This window comes from Cyanistes caeruleus, chromosome 37 (genome assembly GCF_971803275.1).
Source record: "Cyanistes caeruleus chromosome 37, bCyaCae1.hap1.1, whole genome shotgun sequence".
In the NCBI taxonomy this organism is placed as follows: Eukaryota; Metazoa; Chordata; class Aves; order Passeriformes; family Paridae; genus Cyanistes; species Cyanistes caeruleus.
Genome location: NC_141738.1, coordinates 1153661 through 1179383, shown reverse-complemented (window position 1 = coordinate 1179383; position 25723 = coordinate 1153661). Strand labels below are relative to the sequence as shown.

The 25723-nt window shown below is 54.4% G+C and overlaps 1 protein-coding gene across 3 annotated transcripts in view; it reads right to left on the bottom strand.

Moving 5' to 3' along the window:
- Nucleotides 1–25723, bottom strand: part of POLR2A (RNA polymerase II subunit A) — a 69578-nt gene that overhangs the window by 30035 nt on the left and 13820 nt on the right. The window contains exons 6-15 of one of the 3 annotated variants that reach the window (XM_086871731.1): nt 23146–23307; nt 19669–19889; nt 16865–16997; nt 14641–14765; nt 11742–11952; nt 5461–5670; nt 4295–4463; nt 2284–2378; nt 1461–1664; nt 410–632 (exon numbers count right to left, since the gene is read on the bottom strand). In XM_086871731.1, the coding sequence (XP_086727857.1) occupies nt 410–632; nt 1461–1664; nt 2284–2378; nt 4295–4463; nt 5461–5670; nt 11742–11952; nt 14641–14765; nt 16865–16997; nt 19669–19889; nt 23146–23307 (1753 nt within the window). Of the gene's footprint in view, nt 1–409; nt 633–1460; nt 1665–2283; nt 2379–4294; nt 4464–5460; nt 5671–11741; nt 11953–14640; nt 14766–16864; nt 16998–18770; nt 18839–19668; nt 19890–22485; nt 22551–23145; nt 23308–25723 lie in introns of those variants that run through there. The other 2 variants (XM_086871732.1, XM_086871733.1) reach the window with 2 other exon arrangements.

Below are 25723 nucleotides of genomic sequence, written 5' to 3'. Positions count from 1 at the left end.
GTTTGGGGTCTCCAGGAGGCATCTGGGGAGGGTTTGGGGTCTCCAGGAGGCATCTGGGGAGGGTTTGGGGTCTCCAGGAGGCATCTGGGGAAGGTTTGGGGTTCCTGGAGGCATCTGTGGAGGGTTTGGGGTCTCCAGGAGGCATCTGGGGAGGGTTTGGGGATCCTGGAGGCATCTGGGGAGGGTTTGGGGTCTCCAGGAGGCATCTGGGGAGGGTTTGGGGATCCTGGAGGCATCTGGGGAGGGTTTGGTGGGACCTGGAGATACCCAAGGAGGGTTTGGGAGGACCCTGAAGGCATCTCAGGAAGGTTCTTTGATCCTGGAGACATCTGAGGAGGGTTTGGGGGGTTTCCACACTGGAATTTTGAGGTCCTGAAGACCCCTTGGGTGGAATTTTGGGGACACTGACCGGTCTCGGCCGTCTTCACGGCGGTGTCGATGAGGCCCTCACGGCCACCCATGGCGTGGAAGAAGAACTCGGTGGGGGTGAGGCCGGCCAGGTAGGAGTTCTCCACGAAGCCGCGGCTCTCGGGGCCGTAGTCGTCCTTGATGAAGTGCGGCAGCGTCCGGTGCTTGAAGCCAAACGGGATCCGTTTGCCCTCCACGTTCTGCTGTCCCACCACCGCGATCACCTGAGGGGACACCGGGGCAGGGATGTTGGGGACATCTCCTAAAACAACCTCAGGAGCTCGAGAAAACCCCAAAAAACCTCCAAGAAACTTCAGAGGAACCCCCTGAGATCCACCAGGAACCATCCCAAACCCCTTGAGATCCCACAGGAACCACCCCAAACCCCTGAGATCCACCAGGAACCACCCCAAACCCCTGAGATCCACCAGGAACCACCCCAAACCCCTGAGATCCACCAGGAACCACCCCAAACCCCCTGAGATCCACCAGGAACCACCCCAAAGCCCTGAGATCCACCAAGAACTACTCCAAACCCCCTGAGATCCACCAGGAACCACCCCAAACCCCCTGAGATCCTGCAGGAACCACCCCAAACCCCCTGAGATCCACCAGGAACCACCCCAAACCCCTGAGATCCACCAGGAACCACTCCAAACCCCCTGAGATCCACCAGGAACCACCCCAAAGCCCCTGAGATCCACCAGGAACCACTCCAAACCCCCTGAGATCCTGCAGGAACCACCCCAAACCCCCTGAGATCCACCAAGAACCACTCCAAACCCCCTGAGATCCACCAAGAACCACCCCAAACCCCCTGAGATCCACCAGGAACCACCCCAAAGCCCCTGAGATCCACCAGGAACCACCCCAAAGCCCCTGAGATCCACCAGGAACCACCCCAAACCCCCTGAGATCCTGCAGGAACCAACCCAAACCCCCTGAGATCCACCAGGAACCACCCCAAACCCCCTGAGATCCACCAAGAATCACTCCAAACCCCCTGAGATCCACCAAGAACCACCCCAAACCCCACATGGAGCTCCCCAAACCTGGGAGATGTTGATCTTGGAGCCCTTGGCCCCCGAGACCACCATGGATTTGAAGTTGTTGTACTCGGACAGGGATTTCTGAGCAGAAGACCCCGTCTTGTCGCGGGCGTCGTTGAGGATCCGGTTCACCTGGTTCTCGAAGGTCTGGCGCAAGGTGTTGCCTGGGGTGGGTTCCAGCTCGTTGTTGTGGGCCTTCTCGATCACCTGGAGACCCCAAAAGCCACCCCAGAGGGGTCAGTGGGGCACCCCAAAACTCCCTGATGGTCAAAACCACCTGAGAACCTCAAAAAAACCCAAAAAACTCCACAGGAACCGCACGGAACCCCATGAGATCCTCCAGGAGCCACCCCAAGACCTTCTGGAACCTCCCAAACCTGGGAGATGTTGGTCTTGGACCTCCTGGTACCCAAAACCACCTCAAGAACCTCAAGAAAACCCTAAAAAACTTCACAGGAACCTCCAGGAACTCCCCCCCAAGATCCCAGGAACCCCCTTGAGATCCTGAGGAACCCCCCAAGATCTGGGGAACCCCCTTGAGATCCTGAGGAACCCCCCCAAGATCTGGGGAACCCCCTGAGATCCCCAGGAACCCCCTTGAGATCCTCCAGGAACCCCCCAAGATCTGGGGAACCCCCTTGAGATCCTGAGGACCCCCCCAAGATCTGGGGAACCCCCTTGAGATCCTGAGGAACCCCCCCAAGATCTGGGGAACCCCCTGAGATCCCCAGGAACCCCCCTGAGATCCTCCAGGAACCCCCCAAGATCCCAGGAACCCCCCTGAGATCCTCCAGCAACCCCCCCAAGAACCCCCCCGAGATGCCACCTCGATCACATCCTGCTTGGCCTTCTTGATGGTGTTCTGGATGTCCTGGTAGGTCTTGGCGTCGGCGATGGAGTCCCCGATGCCGATGGTGTGACCTGGGGGGGACACTGGGGGTTCAGGGGGGGTCCCACCAAACCTGGGGTCATCTCCAACCCCACACCTGACCCCACCCCACCCCAAAAAACCAACCCTGGTCAGGTTCTGGTGGGACGTGGGGACAATGAGGTCCTTCAGGGACAAAAATTGGGTTGGGACCCCCCCACCCAAAGTTCTGGAGTTCTCCTTGTCCCCAAAAATGGTCCAAGGACCCATCAAGGTGGGACTTGAGAAGGTCCCCAAGTGACCAAAGCCTGGTTTGGTGGCCACCAAGAGGGGTTCCAGCCCACCATGGACTCCCAGAAGCTCCCAGACCCTAAAAAGGGGTCCAAGGATCCCACAGGTTCCTCCTGCCCTCAGGAACGAGGTCCAAGAGCTCCAGGGACACCTGAGCTCCACCAAGATGGGACCTGAGAAGGTCCCCACATCCTTGAACTCAAATTTGGTGACATCAAGAGAGGTTCCAACCCACTCGGGACCTCAGGACCCCCAAAAAGGGATCCAAGGACCACCAGGACCTCAGGAAGGGACTCCAAGAGCCTCAAGGCCACCTGAGCTCCACCAAGATGGGATCTGAGAAGGTCCTCAGTTGACCAAACCCCCGTTAGATGCCACCAAGAGGGTCCCCAGCTCCCTCCAATCCCCAGAGAAGAGGTCCAAAACCACCAGGACCTCAGGAACGGAGTCCAGGAGCCTCAAGGCCACCTGAGCTCCACCAAGCTGGGATCTGAGAAGGTCCTCAGTTGACCAAACCCCCATTAGATGCCACCAAAAAGGTTCCCAGCTCCCTCAGATCCCTCCAGTCCCCAAAAAAGGGATCCAAGGACCACCAGGACCTCAAGAACGGGGTCCAAGAGCCTCAAGGCCACCTGAGCTCCACCAAGCTGGGACCTGAGAAGGTCCCCGGGTGACCAAACCCCCATTAGATGCCACCAAAAAGGTCTCCAGCTCCCTCCAATCCCCAGAGAAGAGGTCCAAAACCACCAGGACCTCAGGAATGGAGTCCAGGAGCCTCAAGGCCACCTGAGCTCCACCAAGTTGGGACCTGAGAAGGTCCTCAGTTGACCAAACCCCCATTAGATGCCACCAAAAAGGTTCCCAGCTCCCTCAGATCCCTCCAGTCCCCAAAAAAGGGATCCAAGGACCACCAGGACCTCAAGAATGGGGTCCAAGAGCTCCAGGGACACCTGAGCTCCACCAAGATGGGACCTGAGAAGATCCTCAGTTGACCAAACCCCCATTAGATGCCACCAAAAAGGTCTCCAGATCCCTCCAATCCCCAGAGAAGAGGTCCAAAACCACCAGGACCTCAGGAACAGAGTCCAGGAGCCTCAAGGCCACCTGAGCTCCACCAAGTTGGGACCTGAGAAGGTCCTCAGTTGACCAAACCCCCATTAGATGCCACCAAAAAGGTCCCCAGCTCCCTCCAATCCCCAGAGAAGAGGTCCAAAACCACCAGGACCTCAGGAACGGAGTCCAGGAGCCTCAAGGACACCTGAGCTCCACCAAGTTGGGACCTGAGAAGGTCCCCGGGTGACCAAACCCCCATTAGATGCCACCAAAAAGGTTCCCAGCTCCCTCAGATCCCTCCAGTCCCCAAAAAAGGGATCCAAGGACCACCAGGACCTCAAGAATGGGGTCCAAGAGCTCCAGGGACACCTGAGCTCCACCAAGATGGGACCTGAGAAGGTCCTCAGTTGACCAAACCCCCGTTAGATGCCACCAAAAAGGTCTCCAGCTCCCTCCAATCCCCAGAGAAGAGGTCCAAAACCACCAGGACCTCAGGAACGGAGTCCAGGAGCCTCAAGGCCACCTGAGCTCCACCAAGTTGGGACCTGAGAAGGTCCCTGGGTGACCAAACCCCCGTTAGATGCCACCAAGAGGGTCCCCAGGAGCCCCCCGGGACGGAGCTGACCCTCGATGAGCAGCCAGTTGTTGATGACGGTCTGGATGTTGCTGTAGAAGAGCCGCGTGGTGTCGTGGCCCATCTCCAGGTAGGAGATGTGCACCAGGGACCCGGCCGATGTCCCCAGGGACTTCTTGCACAGGATGCCCATGATCAGCTCCCCGTTCTCCACGATCACCTGGGGACACCCAAAGAATGAGGTCAGGACCTCACAGATCCAGGAGAAGCCCAAAACTCCACCTGGAGCACCCCAGAAACAACCCCAGGTCACCTCAGAGTCTACAAAGTTCTACCAGACCTTCTCAAGTCCTACCAAAGCCACCTGAGACCACCACAAATCACCCTCAGATCCCACCAAAGCCCCCTCAGATCCCACCAAAGCCCCCTCAGACCCCACCAAAGCCCCCTCAGACCCCACCAAAGCCCCCTCAGACCCCATCAAAGCCCCCTCAGATGCCACCAAAGCCCCCTCAGATCACCTCAAATCACCTTCAAGCCCCACCAAAGCCCCCTCAGATCCCAAATCACCCTCAACCCCACCAAAGCCCCCTCAGATCCCACCAAAGCTCCCTCAGATGCCACCGAAGCCCCCTCAGATGCCACCAAAGCCCCCTTAGATGCCACCAAAGCCCCCTTAGATGCCACCAAACCCCCTCAGATCCCACCGAAGCCCCCTCAGATGCCACCAAAGCCCCATCAGATCCCACCAAAGCCCCCTCAGATGCCACCAAAGCCCCGTCAGATCCCACCAAAGCTCCCTCAGATGCCACCAAAGCCCCCTCAGATCACCTTTCCACCCCACCAAGCCCCCCTAGACCAGAGCAAGTCCCACCAAAGCCCTCCTAGACCACCCCAAATCACCCTCAACCCCACCAAAGCCCCCTCAGATCCCATCAAAGCCCCCTCAGATCCCAAATCACCCTCAACTCCACCAAAGCCCCCTCAGATCCCACCAAAGCCCCCTCAGATCCCATCAAAGCTCCCTCAGATCCCAAATCACCCTCAACCCCACCAAAGCTCCCTCAGATCCCACCAAAGCTCCTCAGATGCCACCAAAGCCCCTCAGATGCCACCAAAGCCCCCTCAGATGCCACCAAACCCCCTCAGATCACCTTTCCACCCCACCAAGCCCCCCTAGACCTCCTCGAATGTCCCCAGAGCCCCCCAGCCCCCACCTTGGTGTCCCCGGGGGAGATGTGCTTGTAGGGGCCGCTGTCCTCGTCGTCGGGGTGGGTGCTGTGGGTGCGGATGCAGTTGATGTGGCCGGGGATGATGAGGGAGAAGATCTGCTTCCCCGTCCAGAGCGGCCGCGGCTTCAGGATGGCCGGCTGGGGCACCTTCCCATCCCACGTGGACAGGAACATCAGCAGGTTCATCACCTCGCCCTGAGGGACACCAAAAAACTGTCACCAATCCAGGAGAACCCTCAGAGATCCCAAAACATCCCACAATCCCCACCCCACGTGGACAGGAACATCAGGAGATCCATCAGAACATCCCAAAATCCCCATCCCACGTGGACAGGAACATCAGGAGATCCATCAGAACATCCCAAAATCCCCACCCCACGTGGACAGGAACATCAGGAGATCCATCAGAACATCCCAAAATCCCCACCCCACGTGGACAGGAACATCAGCAGGTTCATCACCTCGCCCTGAGGGACACCACAAAACTGTCACCAATCCAGGAGAACCCTCAGAGATCCCAAAACATCCCAAAATCCCCACCCCACGTGGACAGGAACATCAGCAGATCCATCACCTCGCCCTGAGGGACACCCCAGAACTGTCACCAATCCAGGAGAACCCTCAGAGATCCCAAACCTCCCCAAAATCCCCACCCCACGTGGACAGGAACATCAGGAGATCCATCAGAACATCCCAAAATCCCCACCCCACGTGGACAGGAACATCAGCAGGTTCATCACCTCGCCCTGAGGGACACCACAAAATACCCTAAAACCCCCCAAATCCCCCCCAGAATGGACCCTCTTGAGGAAGACATCCTTCTTGGTGAACACCACCCCAAAATCACCAGGAACCACCAGGAACCACCACAAAACCATCAGAAACCAACCACAAACCACCAGAAACCACCACAAATCACCAGAAAACCACCAGGAACCAACCACAAAACCCACCAGACATCACCAAAAACCACCAGGAACCACCAGGAACCACCACAAAACCACCAGGAACCACCAGGAACCACCAGGAACCACCCCAAAACCACCAAGAACCACCAGGAACCACCAGGAACCATCACAAACCACCAGAAATCACCAGGAGCCACCACAAAACCACCAGGAACCACCACAAAACCACCCCAAAACCCCCAGGAACCCCCCCAGGAACCCCCCAGGACGGACCCTCTCGAGGAAGACGTCCCTCTTGGTGAACACCGCCACAAAACCATCAGAAACCACCAGGAACCAACCACAAAACCACCAGGAACCACCACAAAACCACCAGAAACCATCATAAACTACCAGGAACCACCACAAAACCACCAGAAACCACCACAAATCACCAGAAACCATCATAAACCACCAGGAACCACCACAAAACCACCAGGAACCATCATAAACCACCAGAAAACCACCAGGAACCACCAGGAACCACCACAAAACCACCAGAAACCACCACAAATCACCAGAAAACCACCAGGAACCACCACAAAACCACCAGAAATCACCACAAAACCATCAGGAACCACCACAAAACCACCAGGAACCACCACAAAACCACCAGAAACCATCACAAACCACCAGGAACCACCACAAAACCACCAGGAACCACCACAAAACCACCAGGAACCACCACAAATCACCAGAAACCATCATAAACCACCAGAAAACCACCAGGAACCACCACAAAACCACCAGGAACCACCACAAAACCACCAGAAACCATCACAAACCACCAGGAACCACCACAAAACCACCAGGAACCACCACAAAACCACCAGGAACCACCACAAATCACCAGAAACCATCATAAACCACCAGAAAACCACCAGGAACCACCACAAAACCACCAGGAACCACCACAAAACCACCAGAAACCATCACAAACCACCAGGAACCACCACAAAACCACCAGGAACCACCACAAAACCCACCAGACATCACCAGGAACCCCCAGGAACCCCCAGGAACCCCCAGGAACCACCACAAAACCACCAGGAACCACCAGGAACCCCCCCAGGAACCCCCCCAGAACAGACCCTCTCGAGGAAGACGTCCCTCCTGGTGAACACCACCCCAAAACCACCAGGAACCACCACAAAACCACCAGAAACCATCATAAACTACCAGGAACCACCACAAAACCACCAGAAACCACCACAAATCACCAGAAACCATCATAAACCACCAGGAACCACCACAAAACCACCAGGAACCACCACAAATCACCAGAAACCATCATAAACCACCAGAAAACCACCAGGAACCACCACAAAACCACCAGGAACCACCACAAAACCACCAGAAACCATCACAAACCACCAGGAACCACCACAAAACCACCAGGAACCACCACAAAACCACCAGGAACCACCACAAATCACCAGAAACCATCATAAACCACCAGAAAACCACCAGGAACCACCACAAAACCACCAGGAACCACCACAAAACCACCAGAAACCATCACAAACCACCAGGAACCACCACAAAACCACCAGGAACCACCACAAAACCCACCAGACATCACCAGGAACCCCCAGGAACCCCCAGGAACCCCCAGGAACCACCACAAAACCACCAGGAACCACCAGGAACCCCCCCAGGAACCCCCCCAGAACAGACCCTCTCGAGGAAGACGTCCCTCCTGGTGAACACCACCCCAAAACCACCAGGAACCACCACAAAACCACCAGAAACCATCATAAACTACCAGGAACCACCACAAAACCACCAGAAACCACCACAAATCACCAGAAACCATCATAAACCACCAGGAACCACCACAAAACCACCAGGAACCATCATAAACCACCAGAAAACCACCAGGAACCACCAGGAACCACCACAAAACCACCAGAAACCACCACAAATCACCAGAAACCACCAGGAACCACCACAAAACCACCAGAAATCACCACAAAACCATCAGGAACCACCACAAAACCACCAGGAACCACCACAAAACCACCAGAAACCATCACAAACCACCAGGAACCACCACAAAACCACCAGGAACCACCACAAAACCACCAGGAACCACCACAAATCACCAGAAACCATCATAAACCACCAGAAAACCACCAGGAACCACCACAAAACCACCAGGAACCACCACAAAACCACCAGAAACCATCACAAACCACCAGGAACCACCACAAAACCACCAGGAACCACCACAAAACCACCAGAAAACCACCAGGAACCACCACAAAACCACCAGGAACCACCAGAAACCACCCCAGGAACCACCAGGAACCACCACAAAACCACCAAACATCACCCCAAAACCCACCAGACATCACCAGGAACCCCCAGGAGCCCCCCAGGACGGACCCTCTCGAGGAAGACGTCCCTCTTGGTGAACTTGCGCACGGCCGTCAGCGTGTCCTGAACTAAACCCCACCTCCAACACCTGCCCTGAAACACCTCAAACCACCCCAAAACCACCAAACATCACCTGAGAACCACCAGGAACACCCCCAGGAACCCCCCAGGACGGACCCTCTCGAGGAAGACGTCCCTCTTGGTGAACACCACCACAAAACCACCAGGAACCACCAGAAACCAACCACAAAACCACCAGGAACCATCATAAACCACCAGAAAACCACCAGGAACCACCACAAAACCACCAGGAACCATCACAAACCACCAGAAAACCACCAGGAACCACCAGGAACCACCACAAAACCACCAGGAACCACCAGGAACCACCACAAAACCACCAGAAACCATCACAAGCCACCAGAAAACCACCAGGAACCACCACAAAACCACCAGAAATCACCACAAAACCACCAGGAACCACCACAAAACCACCAAACATCACCTGAGAACCACCAGGAACCACCACAAAACCACCAGAAAACCACCAGGAACCACCACAAAACCACCAGGAACCACCACAAAACCACCAGGATCCACCACAAAACCCACCAGGAACCCCCAGGAACCCCCAGGAACCCCCCAGGAACCCCCAGGACGGACCCTCTCGAGGAAGACATCCCTCTTGGTGAACTTGCGCACGGCCGTCAGCGTGTCCTGAACTAAACCCCACCTCCAACACCTGCCCTGAAACACCTCAAACCACCCCAAAACCACCAAACATCACCTGAGAACCACCAGGAACACCCCCAGGAACCCCCCAGGACGGACCCTCTCGAGGAAGACGTCCCTCTTGGTGAACACCACCACAAAACCACCAGGAACCACCAGAAACCAACCACAAAACCACCAGGAACCATCATAAACCACCAGAAAACCACCAGGAACCACCACAAAACCACCAGGAACCATCACAAACCACCAGAAAACCACCAGGAACCACCAGGAACCACCACAAAACCACCAGGAACCACCAGGAACCACCACAAAACCACCAGAAACCATCACAAGCCACCAGAAAACCACCAGGAACCACCACAAAACCACCAGAAATCACCACAAAACCACCAGGAACCACCACAAAACCACCAAACATCACCTGAGAACCACCAGGAACCACCACAAAACCACCAGAAAACCACCAGGAACCACCACAAAACCACCAGGAACCACCACAAAACCACCAGGATCCACCACAAAACCCACCAGGAACCCCCAGGAACCCCCAGGAACCCCCCAGGAACCCCCAGGACGGACCCTCTCGAGGAAGACATCCCTCTTGGTGAACTTGCGCACGGCCGTCAGCGTGTCCTGAACTAAACCCCACCTCCAACACCTGCCCTGAAACACCTCAAACCACCCCAAAACCACCAAACATCACCTGAGAACCACCAGGAACACCCCCAGGAACCCCCCAGGACGGACCCTCTCGAGGAAGACGTCCCTCTTGGTGAACACCACCACAAAACCACCAGGAACCACCAGGAACCAACCACAAAACCACCATAAAACCACCAGAAACCAACACAAAACCACCAGGAACCATCATAAACCACCAGAAAACCACCAGGAACCACCACAAAACCACCAGGAACCATCACAAACCACCAGAAAACCACCAGGAACCACCAGGAACCACCACAAAACCCCCAGGAACCACCACAAAACCACCAGGAACCACCACAAAACCACCAGGAACCACCAGAAACCACCCCAGGAACCACCACAAAACCACCAGGAACCACCAGGAACCACCACAAAACCACCAGGAACCACCACAAAACCACCAGGAACCACCAGGAACCACCACAAAACCACCAGGAACCACCACAAAACCACCAAACATCACCCCAAAACCCACCAGGAACCCCCAGGAACCCCCAGGAACCCCCAGGAACCCCCCCAGGACGGACCCTCTCGAGGAAGACGTCCCTCTTGGTGAACTTGCGCACGGCCGTCAGCGTGTCCTGAACTAAACCCCACCTCCAACACCTGCCCTGAAACACCTCAAACCACCCCAAAACCACCAAACATCACCTGAGAACCACCAGGAACCACCACAAAACCACCAGGAACCATCATAAACCACCAGGAGCCACCACAAAACCACCAGGAACCATCAGAAACCACCAGGAACCAGCAGGAACCACCACAAAACCACCAGGAACCATCAGAAACCACCAGGAACCACCACAAAACCACCAGGAACCACCAGGAACCACCACAAAACCACCAGGAACCACCACAAAACCACCAGAAACCATCACAAACCACCAGGAACCAGCAGGAACCACCACAAAACCACCAGAAATCACCACAAAACCACCAGGAACCACCACAAAACCACCAGAAACCATCACAAGCCACCAGAAAACCACCAGGAACCACCACAAAACCACCAGAAATCACCACAAAACCACCAGGAACCACCACAAAACCACCAAACATCACCTGAGAACCACCAGGAACCACCACAAAACCACCAGGAGCCACCACAAAACCACCAGGAACCACCACAAAACCACCAGGAACCACCACAAAACCACCAGGAACCACCAGGAACCACCACAAAACCACCAGGAACCACCAGGAACCACCACAAAACCACCAAACATCACCTGAGAACCACCAGGAACCACCACAAAACCACCAGGAACCACCACAAAACCACCAGGAACCACCAGGAACCACCACAAAACCACCAGGAACCACCAGGAACCACCACAAAACCACCAGGAACCACCAGGAACCACCACAAAACCACCAAACATCACCCCAAAACCCACCAGGAACCACCACAAAACCACCAAACATCACCCCAAAACCCACCAGGAACCCCCAGGAACCCCCAGGAACCCCCAGGAGCCCCCCAGGACGGACCCTCTCGAGGAAGACGTCCCTCTTGGTGAACTTGCGCACGGCCGTCAGCGTGTCCTGCACGATGCCCATGACGGGCCGGTTGCTCTGGGGCGTGACGATCATCCTGGGCACCATGGCCAGCTCCTGGATCTCCGCCCGCGTCTCCAGCGACTGCGGCAGGTGCAGGTTCATCTCGTCACCGTCAAAATCCGCGTTGTAGGGCGTGGTGACGCTGCGGGGACACCGGGGGGACATTGGGGACATTGGGGACATTGGGGACATTGGGGACATTGGGGACATGGGGCAGGTTCATCTCGTCACCGTCAAAATCCGCGTTGTAGGGCGTGGTGACGCTGCGGGGACACCGGGGGGACATTGGGGACATTGGGGGACATTGGGGGGACATTGGGGACATTGGGGACATTGGGGACATTGGGGACATTGGGGACATTGGGGACACTGGGGACATTGGGGACATTGGGGACACTGGGGACACTGGGGACATTGGGGACATTGGGGGGATTGGGGACACTGGGGACATTGGGGACACGGGGCAGGTTCATCTCGTCACCGTCAAAATCCGCGTTGTAGGGCGTGGTGACACTGCGGGGACACCAGGGGGACATTGGGGACATTGGGGACATTGGGGACACTGGGGACATTGGGGACACTGGGGACATTGGGGGACATTGGGGACATTGGGGACATGGGGGGGATTGGGGACATTGGGGACATTGGGGACATTGGGGACATTGGGGACATTGGGGGGACACTGGGGACACTGGGGACACTGGGGACATTGGGGACACTGGGGACATTGGGGACATTGGGGGGACATTGGGGACATTGGGGACATTGGGGACATTGGGGGGACATTGGGGACATTGGGGACATTGGGGACATTGGGGACACTGGGGACACTGGGGACACTGGGGACATTGGGGATATGGGGACATTGGGGACATTGGGGGGATTGGGGACATTGGGGACATGGGGACATTGGGGGACATTGGGGACACTAAGAACATCAATTTGGGGTTAATTTGGGTAATTTTCGGTTATTTTGGGTAATTTTGTGTTAATTTTGTGTTAATTTGGGGTGATTTTGGGTGATTTTGGGGTGATTTTGGGGTGATTTTGGGTGATTTTGGGGTGATTTTGGGGTGATTTTGGGGTGATTTTGGGTAATTTTGGTTCATTTTGGGCTGTTTTACCTGAGATTGAGTCGGAACGTGGAGCAGGGCAGGATTTGGGGTTAATTTGGGTTAATTTTGAGTTAATTTGTGTTAATTTGGGTTAATTTGGGGTGATTTTGGGGTGATTTTGGGGTGATTTTGGGTGATTTTGGGTAATTTTGGTTAATTTTGGTTCATTTTGGGCTGTTTTACCTGAGATTGAGTCAGAAGGTGGAGCAGGGCAGGATTTGGGGTTAATTTGGGTCATTTTGTGTTAATTTCGGGGTGATTTGGGGTGATTTTGGGTGATTTTGGGTGATTTTGGGTTAATTTTGGGGTGATTTTGGTTCATTTTGGTTCATTTTGGGCTGTTTTACCTGAGATTGAGTCAGAAGGTGGAGCAGGGCAGGATTTGGGGTTAATTTGGGTCATTTTGTGTTAATTTGGGGTGATTTTGGGTTCATTTTGGTTCATTTTGGTTCATTTTGGGCTGTTTCACCTGAGATTGAGTCGAACGTGGAGCAGGGCAGGATTTGGGGTTAATTTGGGTTAATTTGTGTTAATTTGTGTTAATTTGGGGTGATTTTGGGTTAATTTTGGGTAATTTTGGTTCATTTTGGTTCATTTTGGGCTGTTTCACCTGAGATTGAGTCGGAAGGTGGACCAGGACAGGATTTAGGGTTAATTTGGGTAATTTTGGGTTAATTTGGGGTTAAATTTGGGTTAATTTTGGGTTATTTTGGGTAATTTTGTGTTAATTTTGTGTTAATTTTGTGTTAATTTGGGGTGATTTTGGGTTAATTTTGGGTTAATTTGGGTTAATTTTGGGTTAATTTGGGGTGATTTTGGGTAATTTTGTGTTAATTTTGGGTTAATTTGGGGTGATTTTGGGTAATTTTGTGTTAATTTTGGGTTAATTTGGGTTATTTTGGGTTGATTTTGGGGTGATTTTGGGGTGATTTTGGTTCATTTTGGGCTGTTTTACCTGAGATTGAGTCGGAAGGTGGAGCAGGGCAGGATTTGGGGTTAATTTGGGTAATTTTGGGTTAATTTGGGGTGATTTTGGGGTGATTTTGGGTTAATTTGGGTTAATTTTGGGTGATTTGGGGTGATTTTGGGTGATTTTGGGGTGATTTTGGGGTGATTTTGGGTGATTTGGGGTGATTTGGGGTGATTTTGGGGTGATTTTGGGTTGATTTTGGTTAATTTTGGTTCATTTTGGGCTGTTTTACCTGAGATTGAGTCGGAACGTGGAGCAGGGCAGGATTTGGGGTTAATTTGGGTTAATTTTGGGTGATTTGGGGTGATTTTGGGGTGATTTTGGGGTAATTTTGGGGTGATTTTGGGGTGATTTGGTTAATTTTGGGGTGATTTGGTTCATTTTGGGCTGTTTCACCTGAGATTGAGTCGGAAGGTGGAGCAGGGCAGGATTTGGGGTTAATTTGGGTAATTTTGGGTTAATTTGGGGTGATTTTGGGGTGATTTTGGGGTGATTTTGGGTGATTTTGGGGTGATTTTGGGTTAATTTGGGGTGATTTTGGTTAATTTTGGGTTGATTTTGGGGTGATTTTGGTTCATTTTGGGCTGTTTCACCTGAGATTGAGTCGGAACGTGGAGCAGGGCAGGATTTGGGGTTAATTTGGGTAATTTTGTGTTAATTTGGGGTGATTTTGGGTGATTTGGGGTGATTTTGGGTGATTTTGGGGTAATTTTGGTTAATTTTGGTTCATTTTGGGCTGTTTTACCTGAGATTGAGTCGGAAGGTGGACCAGGGCAGGATCCTGACCCTGTGGCCCATCATGGACATCTTGTGCAGGGTCGGCTGCCGGTTGAAGATGACGATGTCCCCGTCGCACATGTGACGCTCCACCTGTCCCCAAACCCCCAAAAAAGTCACCCCAAAAACCAGGCACAACCCCAAAAATGACGTTTTTCCCCCCAAAAGCGGCGGTGTCAGAAGGAGGAAAACGAGGGCTTGGGGCTGGTGAAGGCCAAAATTGAGGATTGAGCCCCAAATTTCAGAGATTTGAGCCCAAAGTTATGGATGGAACCCCAAATCTAGAATTGGGAACCCCAAAATCAGGGATTGAGCCCCAAATTTCAGAGATTTGAGCACCAAAATTAAGTTTTGAGCCCCAAATCCGGCTGTGAACCCCAAAATTGGGATTTGAGATCAAAATCCAAAAGCTCTGAACCCCAAAATCGGGGATTGAGCCCCAAATTTCAGAGATTTGAGCCCAAAGTTATGGGTGGAACCCCAAAATCGGGGATTGAGCCCCAAATTTCAGAGATTTGAGCCCAAAGTTATGGATGGAACCCCAAAATCGGGGATTGAGCCCCAAATTTCAGAGATTTGAGCCCAAAGTTATGGGTGGAACCCCAAAATCGGGGATTGAGCCCCAAATTTCAGAGTTTTGAGCACCAAAATTGGGATTTGAGCCCCAAATCCGGCTGTGAACCCCAAAATTGGGATTTGAGATCAAAATCCAGAGCTCTGAACCCCAAAATCGGGGATTGAACCCCAAATTTCAGAGATTTGAGCCCAAAGTTATGGATGGAACCCCAAAATTGAGGATTGAACCCCAAATTTCAGAGATTTGAGCCCAAAGTTATGGATGGAACCCCAAAATTGAGGATTGAGCCCCAAATTTCAGAGATTTGAGCCCAAAGTTATGGATGGAACCCCAAAATTGAGGATTGAGCCCCAAATTTCAGAGATTTGAGCCCAAAGTTATGGGTGGAATCCCAAAATCAGGGATTGAACCCCAAATTTCAGAGATTTGAGCCCAAAGTTATGGATGGAACCCCAAAATCGGGGATTGAGCCCCAAATTTCAGAGATTTGAGCCCAAAGTTATGGATGGAACCCCAAAATTGAGGATTGAGCCCCAAATTTCAGAGATTTGAGCCCAAAGTTATGGATGGAACCCCAAAATCGGGGATTGAGCCCCAAATTTCAGAGATTTGAGCACCAAAATTAAGATTTGAGCCCCAAATCCGGCTGTGAACCCCAAAATTGGGATTTGAACCCCAAATCCCAAAGCTCTGAACCCCAAAATTGGGATTTGAGCCCCAAATCCAGAGCTCTGAACCCCAAAACCAAGAACCACCCTCTCCACACCTGGGTTTTGGGGTCCCCCAGGTTTTTGGGGTCCCTGCTGGGATTTTTGGGGTCCCTGCTGTGGTTTTTGGGGGTTTTTTTGGGGGTTTTTGGGGCTCCTGCTGTGGTTTTTGGGGTCCCTGCAGGAGTTTTTGGGGTTTTTTTTTGCATTTTTGGGGTCCCTGCTGTGGCTTTTGGGGTTTTTGGGGGGTTTTTGGGGTCCCTGCAGGGGTTTCTGGGGTTTTTGGGGTCCCTGCAGTCGTTTTTGGGATCCCTGCTGTGGTTTTGGGTTTTTTTTGGGGTTTTTGGGGTCCCTGCAGGGTTTTTTGGGGCTCCTGCTGTGGTTTTGGGGTTTTTGGGGTCCCTGCAGGATTTTTTGGGGTTTTTGGGGTCCCTGCAGGGTTTTTTTGGGGTTTTTGGGGCTCCTGCTGTGGTTTTGGGGTTTTTTTGGGCTTTTTTGGGTCCCTGCAGGGTTTTTTTGGGGTTTTTTGGGTCCCTGCAGGGTTTTTTTGGGTTTTTGGGGCCCCTGCTGTGGTTTTGGGGTTTTTTTGGGGGGGTTTTGGGGGGTTTTTGGGGTTTTTTTGTGGTTTTTGGGGTCCCTGCAGGGTTTTTTTGGGGTTTTTGGGGTCCCTGCAGGGTTTTTTTGGGGTTTTTGGGGTCCCTGCAGGGTTTTGTGGGGTTTTTGGGGCTCCTGCTGTGGTTTTGGGGGTTTTTTGGGTTTTTTTGGGTCCCTGCAGGGTTTTTTTGGGGTTTTTGGGGCCCCTGCTGTGGTTTTGGGGGTTTTTTGGGGGGGTTTGGGTGGTTTTTTTGGGGGTTTTTTGTGGTTTTTGGGGTCCCTGCAGTGGTTTTTGGGGTTTTTGGGGTGCTGACCTTGTACCCGATCTGCAGGTGGAGGTCGCTGGGTTTGGGGTGGAAGCGGAGGTCGATCCTGTCCCCGTTGTCCCTGATGATGTATTTGGCCCCCGGGTACTGACTGTTCCCCCTGCGCACCAGCTCCTGCAGCCTGGGGGGGATTTGGGGCGAATTCAGGGCGTTTTGGGGTTCAGGGGGTCACCCCACAGCCCTTACAGCCACACTCAGAGGAAGCAGCGGGGTTTCAAGGGTGTTTGGGGTCAAAACAATCCTGATGTCCCCACCCCACATCCCTGGGTGTGCTCATTAACGGCCCCAAACGCCTCAACGACCCCAAAACTGCTCCAAATCACCCCAAAACTTCCTGATTGTTCCCAAATCACCCCAAAACTACCCCAGAGATGTCCCAAAATCCCACAAATCCCCCCCAAAATCCCCTAAATCCCTCCCAAAAGGCCAACACTGCTTTAATTTAACTCCCTCGACCCTGGAATCGCCTTGAACTCCCCCCAGACTCCTCCAATCACAACAAACACCCCCAAAATTCACCCCAAACGCCCCAAAATTGGCCCCAAACCCCCAAAATTCACTCCAAACCCCCCTAAATCTGCCCCAAACCCCCCTAAATTCACTCCAAACCCCCTTAAATCTGGCCCAAACCCCCCAAAATCTGCCCAAGGCCCCAAAATCTGCCCCAAACCCCCCTAAATCTGCCCCAAACCCCCCTAAATTCACCCCAAACCCCCCTAAATCTGCCCCAAACCCCCCTAAATCTGCCCCAAACTCCCCTAAATTCACCCCAAACCCCCCAAATCTGCCCCAAACCCCCCAAATCTGCCCCTAAATCCCCCGAATCTGTTCCAAGTCCCCCAAATCTTCCCTAAACCCCCAAAAATCCTCTCCAACTCCCCGTAAATCCCCCATAAACCCCCTAAATCCCCTATAAACCCCCTAAATCCCCTATAAACCTGCTTTAAACCCCTTAAATCCCCTATTAATCACCCTAAATCCCCTATAAATCCCCTAAAATGACCCCCTAAATACCCTATAAACCCCCTAGATCCCCTATAAATCACCCTAAATCCCCTATAAATCACCCCAAATCCCCTATAAATCCCCTAAATACCCCTATAAATCCCCTAAATCCCCTATAAATCCCCTATAAATCCCCTAAATCCCCTATAAATCACCCCAAATCCCCTATAAATCCCTAAATCCCCTATAAATCACCCCAAATCCCCTATAAATCACCCCAAATCCCCTAAAAATCACCCCAAATCCTCTATAAATCCCCTATAAATCCCCTATAAATCACCCCAAATCCCCTATAAATAACCCCAAATCCCCTATAAATCACCCCAAATCCCCTATAAATCCCCTAAATCCCCTATAAACCCCCAAATCCCCTATAAATCACCCCAAATCCCCTATAAATCCCCCCAAATCCCCTATAAATCACCCCAAATCCCCTATAAATCACCCCAAATCCCCTATAAATCACCCCAAATCCCCTATAAATCACCCCAAATCCCCTATAAATCACCCCAAATCCCCTATAAATCACCCCAAATCCCCTATAAATCCCCTATAAATCCCCTATAAATCACCCCAAATCCCCTATAAATCACCCCAAATCCCCTATAAATCCCCTATAAATCCCCTATAAATCACCCCAAATCCCCTATAAATCCCCTATAAACCCCTAAATCCCCTATAAATCACCCCAAATCCCCTATAAATCACCCCAAATCCCCTATAAATCCCCTATAAATCCCCTATAAATCACCCCAAATCCCCTATAAATCCCCTATAAACCCCTAAATCCCCTATAAATCACCCTAAATCCCCTATAAATCACCCCAAATCCCCTATAAATCACCCCAAATCCCCTATAAATCCCCTATAAATCCCCTACAAACCCCACCTGTCGATGTTGAAGGGGGTGACGATCTCGGCGAAGGTCATGTTGGCGGCGATGGATCGTGGCACGCCCACCCCAAACACCCCCTGAACCCCCTATAAACCCCCAAATCCCCTATAAATCACCCCAAATCCCCTATAAATCACCCCTAAATCCCCTATAAATCACCCCAAATCCCCTATAAACCCCTATAAATCCCCTACAAACCCCACCTGTCGATGTTGAAGGGGGTGACGATCTCGGCGAAGGTCATGTTGGCGGCGATGGATCGCGGCACGCCCACCCCAAACACCCCCTGAACCCCCTATAAACCCCTAAATCCCCTATAAATCACCCCAAATCCCCTATAAATCACCCTAAATCCCCTATAAATCACCCCAAATCCCCTATAAACCCCTAAATCCCCTATAAATCACCCCAAATCCCCTATAAATCACCCCAAATCCCCTATAAATCACCCCAAATCCCCTATAAACCACCCCAAATCCCCTATAAATCACCCCAAATCCCCTATAAATCACCCCAAATCCCCTATAAACCACCCCAAATCCCCTATAAATCACCCCAAATCCCCTATAAATCCCCTATAAATCCCCTATAAATCCCCTACAAGCCCCACCTGTCGATGTTGAAGGGGGTGACGATCTCGGCGAAGGTCATGTTGGCGGCGATGGATCGCGGCACGCCCACCCCAAACACCCCCTAAACCCTTTATAAACCCCTAAATCCCCTATAAATCACCCCAAATCCCCTATAAATCACCCCAAATCCCCTATAAAACACCCCAAATCCCCTATAAATCACCCCAAATCCCCTATAAATCACCCCAAATCCCCTATAAAACACCCCAAATCCCCTATAAATCACCCCAAATCCCCTATAAATCCCCTACAAACCCCACCTGTCGATGTTGAAGGGGGTGACGATCTCGGCGAAGGTCATGTTGGCGGCGATGGATCGCGGCACGCCCACCTGGTCGATGGCCAGGTTGGGGTCGGGGGTGATGACGGTGCGGGCGGAGAAATCCACGCGTTTCCCCATCAGGTTCCCCCGGACCCGACCCTCCTTCCCCTTCAGCCGCTGCTTCAGCGACTTGAGGGGGCGCCCCGACTTCTGCATGGCCTGGGGGAGAGAAAATGGGGGGTCAGAGCCCCCCAAAAATCCCCTGGGGGATGGGAATTGGTGGTTTGGGGGATCTTTGCTTGGTTTAGGGGAGATGATGATGATGTTTGGGGGGGCTCTGGTTTCTGTAGGGTCTGGGGGGAGAGAAAATGGGGGTTCAGGGGGGGTCGGAGACCCCCAAAAGTCCCCTGGGGGATGGGAATTGATGGTTTTGGGGGGTCTTTGTTGGGTTTGGGGAGGGGTTTGGGGGCGCCCCGACTTCTGCATGGCCTGGGGGAGAGAAAATGGGGGGTCAGGAGGGGTCAGAGACCCCCAAAAATCCCCTGGGGGATGGGAATTGGTGGTTTGGGGGGGTCTTTGTTTGGTTTAGGGAGGGGTTTGGGGGCGCCCCGACTTCTGCATGGCCTGGGGGAGAGAAAATGGGGGGTCAGGAGGGGTCAGAGACCCCCAAAAATCCCCTGGGGGATGGGAATTGGTGGTTTGGGGGGTCTTTGTTGGGTTTGGGGGAGATGATGATGTTTGGGGGCGCCCCGATTTCTGCATGGCCTGGGGGAGGGGAAAAGGGGGGTCAGGAGGGGTCAGGGACCCCCAAAAATCCCCTGGGGGATGGGAATTGATGGTTTTGGGGGGTCTTTGTTGGGGTTGGGGAGGGGTTTGGGGGCGCCCCGATTTCTGCATGGCCTGGGGGAGGGGAAAAGGGGGGTCACGAGGGGTCAGGGACCCCCAAAAATCCCCTGGGGGATGGGAATTGATGGTTTTGGGGGGGTCTTTGTTGGGTTTGGGGAGGGGTTTGGGGGAGATGATGATGTTTGGGGGGGCTCTGGTTTCTGTAGGGTCTGAGGGGAGGAGAATTGGGGGTTCAGGGGGGGTTGGAGACCCCCAAAAAGCAGCTGGGGGATGGGAATTGGTGGTTTGGGGGGTCTTTGTTGGGTTTAGGGAGGGGTTTGGGGGCGCCCCGACTTCTGCATGGCCTGGGGGAGAGAAAATGGGGGGTCAGAGACCCCCAAAAATCCCCTGGGGGATGGGAATTGATGGTTTGGGGGGTCTTTGTTGGGGTTAGGGAGGGGTTTGGGGGCACCCCGATTTCTGCATGGCCTGGGGGAGGGGAAAAGGGGGGTCAGGAGGGGTCAGAGCCCCCCAAAAATCCCCTGGGGGATGGGAATTGGTGGTTTGGGGGGTCTTTGCTTGGTTTAGGGGAGAAGATGATGTTTGGGGGGGCTCTGGTTTATGTAGGGTCTGAGGGGAGGGGAAAATGGGGGTTCAGGGGGGGTCAGGGACCCCCAAAATCCCCTGGGGGATGGGAATTGATGGTTTTGGGGGGTCTTTGTTGGGGTTAGGGGAGATGATGATGTTTGGGGGCGCCCCGATTTCTGCATGGCCTGGGGGAGAGAAAATGGGGGGTCACGAGGGGTCAGGGACCCCCAAAAATCCCCTGGGGGATGGGAATTGGTGGTTTTGGGGGTCTTTGTTGGGTTTGGGGGAGATGATGATGATGTTTGGGGGGGCTCTGGTTTCTGTAGGGTCTGAGGGGAGGGGAATTGGGGGTTCAGGGGGGGTTGGAGACCCCCAGAATGAGCCCTGAGGGGTGGGCTGGGCTGGGGGACACAAACTGGTGGAAGCAGGAAATGTTCCCAGGTCCTGCTGGGGCTTTGGGGGGGCTTTGTTCACTTTCTACCCCATCTGAGACCCCCAAAACCACTCTAGGTCACCCCAAAACCACTCTAGGTCACCCCAAAACCACTCTGGGACCCCCCAAAACCACTTTGGGACCCACCAAAACCACTCTAGGTCACCCCAAAACCACTCTAGGTCACCCCAAAACCACTCTAGGTCACCCCAAAACAATTCTGGGACCCCCTAACACCACTCTAGGTCACCCCAAAACAACTCTAGGTCACCCCAAAACCCCTCTGGGACCCCCCAAAACCACTCTAGGTCACCCCAAAACCACTCTAGGTCACCCCAAAACCCCTCTGGGACCCCCCAAAACCCCTCTGGAACCCCCCAAAACCACTCTAGGTCACCCCAAAACCACTCTAGGTCACCCCAAAACAACTCTGGGACCCCCAAAACCCCTCTGGAACCCCCACAGACCCCCCAAAACCCCTCTGGGACCCCCCAAAACTCCTCTAGGACCACCCAAAACCCCTCTGGGACCCCCCAAAACCCCTCTGGGACCCCCCAAATCCCTCCCCACACCCAGGGCAGCTCCCTGTCCACCATGGTGACCATTTGATGTCCGTGACATGACGCCTGTCCCTTGGTCCGTGTCACCTCAAAACCCCTCTGGGACCCCCCAAAGACCCCCCAAAGACCCCCCAAACCCCTCTGGGACCCCTCTGGGACCCCCAAAACCCCTCTGGGACCCCCAAAACCCCTCTGGGTCACCCCAAAACCCCTCTGGGACCCCCCAAAACCCCGGTCCGTACCCGGGCCAGGCCGGGCAGCTCGTTGTCCACCATGGTGACCATTTGATGTTCATCACATGATGCCTGTCCCTTGACCCATGTCACCCCAAAACCCCTCTGGGACCCCCCAAAACCCCTCTGTGACCCCCCAAAACTCCTCTGGGACCCCCCAGACCCCCAGCCCATACCCGGGGCAGGCCGGGCAGCTCGTTGTCCACCATGGTGGCCACGTGGAACTGCAGCAGTTTGACGTCCTCGGTCCGTGTCACCCCAAAACCCCTCTGGGACCCCCAAAACCCCTCTGGGACCCCCCAAAACCCCTCTGTGACCCCCCCAAACCCCAGTCCGTACCCGGGGCAGGCCGGGCAGCTCGTTGTCCACCATGGTGGCCACGTGGAACTGCAGCAGTTTGACGTCCTCGGTCCGTGTCACCCCAAAACCCCTCTGGGACCCCCAAAGACCCCCCAAAACCCCTCTGTAACCCCCCAAAACCCCTCTGGGACCCCCCAAACCCCCGGTCCGTACCCGGGGCAGGCCGGGCAGCTCGTTGTCCACCATGGTGGCCACGTGGAACTGCAGCAGTTTGACGTCCTCGGTCCGTGTCACCCCAAAACCCCTCTGGGACCCCCAAAGACCCCCCAAAACCCCTCTGGGACCCCCAAACCCCTCTGTGACCCCCAAAACCCCGGTCCATACCCGGGGCAGGCCGGGCAGCTCGTTGTCCACCATGGTGGCCACGTGGAACTGCAGCAGTTTGACGTCCTCGGTCCGTGTCACCCCAAAACCCCTCTGGGACCCCCAAAGACCCCCCAAAACCCCTCTGGGACCCCCCAAACCCCGGTCCGTACCCGGGGCAGGCCGGGCAGCTCGTTGTCCACCATGGTGGCCACGTGGAACTGCAGCAGTTTGACGTCCTCGGCGATGACGTGCGCGGCCGCCCCGTTCTGCTCGTTGCGCCGCAGCTGGTTGTTGATCTTGACGATGTCGGCCAGCTTGTGGGTCAGGTCATCCTGGGGACACCCCAAAATCAGTGGGGTGACCCCCCCCAAAAGTTTATTGGGGAGGGGAGAAACCCCAGAGTGTGATAGGGGAGGGGGGAGGATGGATTTGGGGTGAGGGGAATGAAGGGGGACGCCCCGAAAAGCGGCGGGGATGATCCCAAAAGGGGATTGGGGACCACAGGAAATGGGGAGACCCCAAAAAGGAGTCGGAGACCCCCCAACAGCCACCCTGGGGTGTCCCAAAGCTGCCTCAGGGCACACCTGGTTCGGCTGGTTGGCAGGAGCATGGGTAGAACGGTGCTCCAGAGACCCCAAAATCAACCAAAAACACCCCAAAATCACCTCAAACAACCCAATAACCCCCAAAAAGCCTAAAAAGTCACCTGAAAACACCCTAAAATCACCCCAAACACCCCAATAACCCCACAAAGTCACCTGAAAACACCCCAAAATCACCCCAAACACCCCCAAAAGCCTAAAAAGTCACCCCAAAATCACCCCAATAACCCCCAAAACCCTAAAAAGTCACCTCAAAACACCCCAATAACCCCCAAAACCCTAAAAAGTCACCCCAAAACACCCCAATAACCCCCAAAACCCTAAAAAGTCACCTGAAAACACCCTAAAATCACCCCAAACACCCCAATAACCCCACAAAGTCACCTGAAAACACCCCAAAATCACCCCAATAACCCCCAAAAGCCTAAAAAGTCACCTCAAAACACCCCAAAATCACCCCAAACACCCCAATAACCCCAATATCACCCCAGTAACACCCCAATATCACCCCAAAACACCCCAGTAACACCCCAAAACCACCCAAATCCCCCCAAAATGTCACCTGATTTCGGGCCGAGCCCTGCATGACGACGGCCGGGCGCACGGAGAGCGGCGGCACGGGCAGCACGGTGCCCAATGTCACCCCAAACACCCCAATAACCCCAATAACACCCCAATAACCCCGATATCACCCCAGTAACACCCCAGTAACACTCCTAAAACACCCCTAAAACACCCCAAACACCCCAAAATCCCCACAAATCCCCACCTGATTTCGGGCCGAGCCCTGCATGACGACGGCCGGGCGCACGGAGAGCGGCGGCACGGGCAGCATGGTGCCCCAGGGACCCCAATGTCACCCCAAACACCCCAATAACCCCAATAACACCCCTAAATCACCCCAAATCCCCCCAAAACCCCACCTGGTTCCTGGCCGAGCCCTGCATGACGACGGCCGGGCGCACGGAGAGCGGCGGCACGGGCAGCACGGTGCACAATGTCACCCCAAACACCCCAATAACCCCAGTAACACCCAATAACACCCCTAAAACACCCCAAAATCACCCCAATCACCCCAAAATCTCACCTGATTTCGGGCCGAGCCCTGCATGACGACGGCCGGGCGCACGGAGAGCGGCGGCACGGGCAGCACGGTGCCCCAGGGACCCCAATGTCACCCCAAACACCCCAATAACCCAAATATCACCCCTAAAACACCCTTAAATCACCCCAATAACACCCCAAAATCACCCAAATCACCCCAAAATGTCACCTGGTTCCTGGCCGAGCCCTGCATGACGACGGCCGGGCGCACGGAGAGCGGCGGCACGGGCAGCACGGTGCCCAATGTCACCCCAAACACCCCAATAACCCCAATAACACCCAATAACACCCCAAAACAACCCAAAACCCACCCCAAACACCCCAATAACCCCGATATCACCCCTAAAACACCCCCAAATCACCCAAATCCCCCCAAAACCTCACCTGATTTCGGGCCGAGCCCTGCATGACGACGGCCGGGCGCACGGAGAGCGGCGGCACGGGCAGCACGGTGCCCAATGTCACCCCAAACACCCCAATAACCCCAATAACACCCCTAAAACACCTCAAAACACCCCAAAATCACCCAAAATCCCCCCAAAACCTCACCTGGTTCCTGGCCGAGCCCTGCATGACGACGGCCGGGCGCACGGAGAGCGGCGGCACGGGCAGCACGGTGCCCCAGGGACCCCAATGTCACCCCAAACACCCCTAAAACACCCCAAAATCACCCAAAATCACCCCAAAACCTCACCTGGTTCCTGGCCGAGCCCTGCATGACGACGGCCGGGCGCACGGAGAGCGGCGGCACGGGCAGCACGGTGCCCCAGGGACCCCAATGTCACCCCAAACACCCCAAAACCACCCCAAACACCCCAATAACCCCTATACCACCCCAGTAACACCCCTAAAACACCCCAAAATCACCCCAAATCCCCACCTGGTTCCTGGCCGAGCCCTGCATGACGACGGCGGGGCGCACGGAGAGCGGCGGCACGGGCAGCACGGTGCCCAATGTCACCCCAAACACCCCTAAATCACCCCAATAACACCCCAAAATCACCCCAAATCCCCCCAATACCCCACCTGGTTCCGGGCCGAG